The sequence below is a fragment of the Myotis davidii genome, unplaced genomic scaffold (genome assembly GCF_000327345.1).
Source record: "Myotis davidii unplaced genomic scaffold, ASM32734v1 scaffold1071, whole genome shotgun sequence".
Taxonomy (NCBI): domain Eukaryota; kingdom Metazoa; phylum Chordata; class Mammalia; order Chiroptera; family Vespertilionidae; genus Myotis; species Myotis davidii.
The window spans coordinates 753732-760350 of NW_006282605.1; the positions used below are offsets into that span (position 1 = coordinate 753732).

The 6619-nt window shown below is 40.9% G+C and overlaps 1 protein-coding gene across 1 annotated transcript in view; it reads right to left on the minus strand.

Annotated features, from left to right (window-relative positions):
* GBE1 (glucan (1,4-alpha-), branching enzyme 1) overlaps positions 1-6619 on the minus strand; it is a gene marked incomplete at its 5' end in the record, with an annotated part of 290260 nt that overhangs the window by 229865 nt on the left and 53776 nt on the right. Inside the window, one exon of the mRNA XM_015560674.1 lies at positions 714-826. Within this exon, the coding sequence (XP_015416160.1) occupies positions 714-826 (113 nt within the window). The remainder of the gene's footprint in view (positions 1-713; positions 827-6619) is intronic.

Genomic DNA, 6619 nt, shown 5'->3' on the forward strand with positions numbered 1-6619 from the left:
ATTATATGATTATATGAGCAAAATCAAGTAAATGTTCAAGGATTTAGATAACTTGTTATATAACCAAGTGCTTCAATGTGTAATCCAGACTTTGGGACCTATCATCCCTCGAGCCCTCTTTGAGGAGACCAGAGAGGCCTTGTGGGCTCTGCAGACTGTGAAGGGGACCCCATGGTCAGCTAAAGTCAAAGGAGTACACAGGAAGCTCAGGTGGCCCTACCACAGAACAAGAGAAACAAGAATCCCCATGTCAAAGACTAGAAAGGGGAAAACCAGAAAAAGTATGTCCCAAAATGCACGTCTCCAACACCAGATCGCATTCTGCATTCATGTGGCTCATAAAATCAATTCTATCAAAAATTTCCTTACAGATAAAAATTCTCTCTGCATTTGCTGATTTGAAGACAGCTTTCACTTTTCTATTAACGTTTCTGATTTCTAAGCTAAATTTTTACAATGACTCAATCACTCTTTATATAAAGTTTCCAAAGTCGATAATACCACTAAGTTTGGTGCCTTTCCAACCAAACAGTTATAATCTAACACATTCAAATTTGTGGATACCCCTCTCTTAAATTTCCTCTACTGGAACATTTAAATTGTTTCTCCCACAAATATCATGCGTCTGTTTACATTATCATATTTTAAATCAAACTTTGCACACTGGATTAAAAATAAATAAATTCAAATAAAAACAAGGGGGGGGGGAGTACCTTTAATTTGGATCCATGAGGTATTACAGATTTATCCTGCTTTGGTGGTATATACAGCTCCCATTTCCCATACTCCAGTTTTTTATATGGGTATGAAAATGGATTCCAATCATCTAAAAAATTAAAGAAAGGTTAACAATAGCATGATCAAACTGATATTTAATGAACTTCAAGTAAAGCATTCCTACTTGTACCAAATCAAACTGCCTAAAAATTAAGTATTACAAGATGTTAATCAAAAAGTTTTACTAGCAATTTAGAAAAAGTTAGTCTTAATTTATTTTTAAAAGATGTATTTAAAACTTTGCCTTTTGCATCTTAATATTAAAGATTATAACATTTTCCATTATACTTTCAACTCTAATACTTCTATTAATAAATGGAATGTAAAAGAAAATGGTGGGTACTTATTTAAAAAAACACCATCAACAAAGAGAGATAATATGAAAAAAACAGAAATACATTCTAGGCATGATAAGATACATGTCATGGTAGAAAAAAATGATGAAAAAAACCCTCAAAATCCTATTACATTTACCCAAAGTCACAAGCATGTGACAGAACTGAGTTAAAATCTAAAGAAATGCCTGAAGCAAGAAAGGCAGAGGTAATAAACTATAGAGGGCAAAGGAAAGGCAGGTTGAAGATCCTGGAAGTCAAATTGAGCAACAAGACTCACGCACACACAGAAACTTATATAATAAACGTGCCATCAAAGTCACTGAGTAAAGGACACACTATTATCAAGTGAGGCTGGTTATCCTCGTGGGAATAAATAAATGAGTCTCCACCTAACAATATGCCAAAGAATCGCTGTAACATAGATTAATGTTTAGATATGACAGGCAAGACGGTGCCCTCTCGCCAAAGCAACTGGGGATCTCAGCCTAGTTGGCAAGTTTCAGGGAAAATTCAGATTCCTCCCAGGTTGGGACTTGGGGCATTTGCTAGGGTAGCTCTCAATTTCTCCTGCTCTGCACTGCATTCATATATGGTGACGGTCTCATATTCTGATACGGAATTTTTGAACTGGATCCTGGATTCTTTGTCTGCCAGAGTCAAAGAATGAATCCATGGACAGAGGGTAGTATAGCAAAGGTGGAGATTTATTGAAGAACAAGTACAGACTCCCAGGTGGGGAGAGGGAAACAGTCCACAGAATGAACTCCCACATGGGGAGGGGGAAAGGGTCCCACTGACTTCCTGTTTCCATGGTTTATAAAGACTGTAGTTCCTGTGTTCTGATATCCCCTCTGACTGGTCAATATTCCCTTTCGAATTGGTTACTATAGTGACTCCTGAGGCCCTCCTCCCTCATTGTCCTCCTATTCCTTCTGGGGTTTCTTCCTTCTTTATTTTGTAAATATAGACCTCAAGACTACTCCCAGTTCCCTTATCTTATGTAAATGTATCTGTTGCCTCTCCCTTGTGTTATGGAAATGTACCTTCTCCCAGTCTGTAGCCCTGTGTTTTTTCCATGGACCCCAATTTTAAAAATTCCCTAAACTTGCCTATATTCCCCTGAAATTCCTATTTCAAATCCTTACAGTTTTCCATCAAAAGAATCTCCATTAAGTTGTAACTTGCCCCTGATAAAAATGGCAGAGGAATAGGCAGACTGTTGTGCACCTCCTCCCAGGGCCAACTAAATTTGAGAACATTCACCTGGAATTACCAACTGAGGTCCAGCTGAGGAGACATATCAAGGAAGAACAGAAAACACCTTCTGTAGAAAGGGATGGTCATGAGAGGAGCTGACCTAGTGAAAGGGCGAGGGCTATGCTCTCCATCTTGCCCTGGATCCTCCATTTATGGGCAGCAGCCATTAGCCATGTGCTCAGCACAGAGCTTCTTCCCGGAAGCCCAAGCCTCTGCTAGCCACACCTAGGATTTCATTAAACTAACCAATGATAATCAAGGGAAGTGTGTGCCATAGACACAACTACATCCTGTGTAATAAGACCCCGACTTGCACCTGGCCAATTGGCAGGGCCCACAGTCCTCTCTCCTCCCCTTACTCCAACCCCCCTATAAAACCCCTTTCCCCACAGAGCTCTCTCTCTCTCTCTGCCTCCTGCTGCTGCATTGGCGAGTGTGGTGGACGGGGAGCTCGAGCTAGTTTGAATAAAGACTCTTTTGCTTTTGCATCAGACTCTCCCTGGTAGTCTTTTGGGGATCCTGAAATCTGGGCTTAACACTAGCCGCCGGGGTGGAAGCCTACAGGCCCAGAGAGGAGGGAGCACAGGACTATGGGAAGGTCTTTTCCCTCAGAAGATACAGGCCTGGAAACCAGGTGGGCTCCACAGCCCAGAGTATCAGAGCCAAGACCCTTGGCCCATGAAATATCCAGCTGTGAAAGGCAGCGGGGCTGCTGGCCGCAGCGGAGTCTAGAGCCAGTGGGAGAGAAAGCCACAGTGCCTGAGGAGAGACTGGGGTAGGAGACCTTGCAGGGAGACATGGAAAAGCAGCCAAAATGGCCATCCTCCCTTTCCCCACCCCTCTCCAGAGGAGCTAGTTGCTCCCAATAGCCACAGGGCAGGAAAAGAAATAAATCCATCCTAGTAATACAGCCTGCCCCACCCTCAGGAGCCCTGCTTGCCACACTCTGCATTTTCAGCTTTTCAGAAGAAACAAAAGCAGAGGCCAAGCCTACCAGTTTGAACAGTCTCTGGAGCCTCAGCGAGTGGATTGGGGGAGGGGTCTTCAGACCCGCTGTCCTGGGAATCAGACTAGTACTTTCCCCCAACAGGAGAACTGATAAACATTCCAGGTTTCCAGGGACCGCACTGGTCTCTACGCCATGATCTCCGCCAGCAGAGGGCAGAGTAATATTTGGGGCCACTAGCAGAGGACTGCTCTGGGACAGGGAAGCATACCCACCACAATCCCTGGGTGCTGAACAGCAGCTCCCCCAGCTAAAGCCCTTTAAGAAACAGACTTGAGTGATTAAGATTAACAGCTGGCTTGCAGGAAAGAGTAGGCAGAGGTGAAGTCCTGGGAACGGGGACTGTTTCTGGGCCCCAAGCAGCTAACAAGCCCATTTACCATGGCAGATTGGTCCCTCCTGCTGGCAGCCAAGTCCTGAAGAGACAGATAAAACTGTGGGTGAGGATGTGGGGATCTCTTGGAATTTCAAGCAGGTTGCTGAAATCCAGAGGATAGTTCCCATCAGAGTTTAGCACCTAAGTATCCCATAGGAAGCATAGAACTGGCAGACAAAAGAGTGGGATTGAAAGCAATCCCCCCTGTGGCACTAAACTCAACTGAAACAAACTTGACTTCACTTTTTTTCCTTTTTTCTTTTCACTTCTCCTCCCCCCCGCTCCCCCGATTTTCTACTTTTTTATTTTTTCTCTTTCATTTATTTTTTTCCCTTTTCAAAGCTATCTTCCTTATCTATATGTTTTATTGATTTGTAATTATTCTAGTCCCTGTTATGTTCATGAATCTAATTTTCCTCTTCCCTTTTCCTACCCAATTTTTTCTTATTTTCATTATTCAATTTTCTTCTATCTTTGCTTCCTCTCTTTTTTTTTCTCCTGCTTTCTCCTCTATTTTCCTTGTCAAATTATTTTCATTGACTTTTCTTAAACCTTCCTTTATTTTAAACACTTTTACTTCCTCTATTCCCCTAATTATTTACTATTACTTTCTTTATTTTGAAGTATGGTACCTATTTGCTTTGTTTAACAATGGACAGGTTACTTTAATTTTCTAAATTGTATAAGTCATCCCATTCGATTGAATGCCTTATTGATTGTAACGTGACTATCCCATTGATTGTGATCTTACTGGTTTTAGAAGGCACATTCTTCTGTACCTGGGAAACAGGACAGCACAATTATCCTAAATTGTCTTAGTGGCCACAGATAATGCGTTCCAGTTGACTCAGTGGTCCCAAGACCAGGACAGCGCAATTACTCTACATCGCCTCGATGGCTCTAGATAATGAGTTCCTGGCACCCCAGTGGTCTCAAGACCCAAGGGCTCTAGATGAGGTTTTTCTGTCAATTCAGTGACCCCGAGACCCAAAACTGTAATTACCATGCTTAATTCTGCTTCTGTAAACTGCTTTTTTGCAAACCAGGTTCCCCATTCCAAACCTTGAGATGTAATCAACACCTTTGTGATCTTTGCCTATATAAATCTGGCTTTGCCACCATCTTATCATTATGAGATTTGGGAATGACCCCTCATAGTCCCGGATTGCAATAAATGTGACTCTTTAATTCGACTTCTTGCGGCGTCCTTCTGTCATTCGGTGGGTACATTACAACAATTTCAGCATTACATCTACATATGACACCCCCCCACCCTCACTTTTTGGCTTTTGTTTGTTTTTTATTTGTGCTTTTGTTTGTTGGTTTGATTGCCTTGTTTTCTCATATTTTTTCTTTCTTTTTTTCCGATCATTCTCGCTCTCTTTTCTCTTTCTTAATTCTATCTTCTCTGATGGTTGCTTTTGTTGGTGCTGTAGGCGTCTTGTGAACATTTCTATTTTCTTTCTTTTGTTTTGTATTTTGTTGTGTTGTATTTTGTTCTGTTCAGTCAGCACCTCCACAAAAGCTTGAATGACTTGGTCAGGGATGAGCCACATGGTCAGCCAACTGAAGAGCATGCTCAATCCACGAATGGGACAGTAAAATTCAAGACCCCCCTACAACAGGAGAACCCCCCCCCAAAAAAAGTAAGGGGCTTTCCTAGAGAACCCAGTTCAGGAGATCTAAGAAACTGCACCATTGGGTCCCACAAAACACCTACTACATAAGACCACTCCACAAAATCTGGGAGGTATAGCAGTTTGATTTAATACATTAAAAAAAAAGGAACAGCAAAAATGGGGAGACAAAGAAACAACCCCCAAATGAAAGAAAAGGAGAAATCACCAGAAAAAGAACTAAATGAAATGGTAGTAAATAATTTGTCATATAAAGAATTCAGAGGAATGGTAATAAGGGTGCTCAAACAATTCAGTGAGAACTACAAGTAACTTTGTGAGAATTAGAAGGGTCTATCTGAGAGCTACACCAACATGAAAAGAGAGCCTGAAACATTAAATAAGAATCAATAGGAAATGAGGAATGACATATATGAAATTAAGAAATCCAGGAAGGATTCAAAGGTAGATTAGAGGGAGCTGTGGACGAAATCAGCAGATTCAAAGACAAGGTAGAAAAATAAACAACCATTCACAGGAGCAAATGGAAAACAAAAATTAAAAAGCAGGAGCAAAGGCTAAGGAAGCTTTCAAACAATATGAAACTTAATGCCATTGGATTATAGGAGTACCAGAAGGCATAGATTCTAAGAAAGGAATAAAGAATCTGTTTGAAGCAATAATTGCAAAAATTTTCTCTAACCTGGAGAAGGAAAAAGTCACTCAAGTTCAGGAAACACAGACTCCCAATCCATATGAACTCCAAAAGACCCACATATTAATTAAAATGGCAAACATGGAAGATTAAGAAATAGTCTTAAAGGCTGCAAGAGAGAGACGGAAAATTACCTACAAGGGTGCTCCCATTAGACTGTCAGCGGACTTCTCAATAGAAACACTGCAGGCCAGAAAGGTAATGGCATGAACTATAAAAATTAATGAAAACCAAAGGACTGAACCCAAGAATACTCTATCCAGCAAGGCTATCATTCAAAAAATCAAAGGTGAAATAAAGACCCTTGGAGAAAAAAAAAAAAAGGCTAAGAGAGTTTATTAACATGAAACCAGCACTGCCAGAAATGCTAAAGGGACTGTTGTAAGAAAAAGAAATAGACAGAAAGAGAAGAACACAGGCACAAAGAATAAGAATGACAGTAAATACCTATCAATAATATCCTTAAATGTAAATGGTGTAAATGCTCCAATCAAAAGACATAGGGTAGCTGAATGGATAAGAAAATCTCTCTCA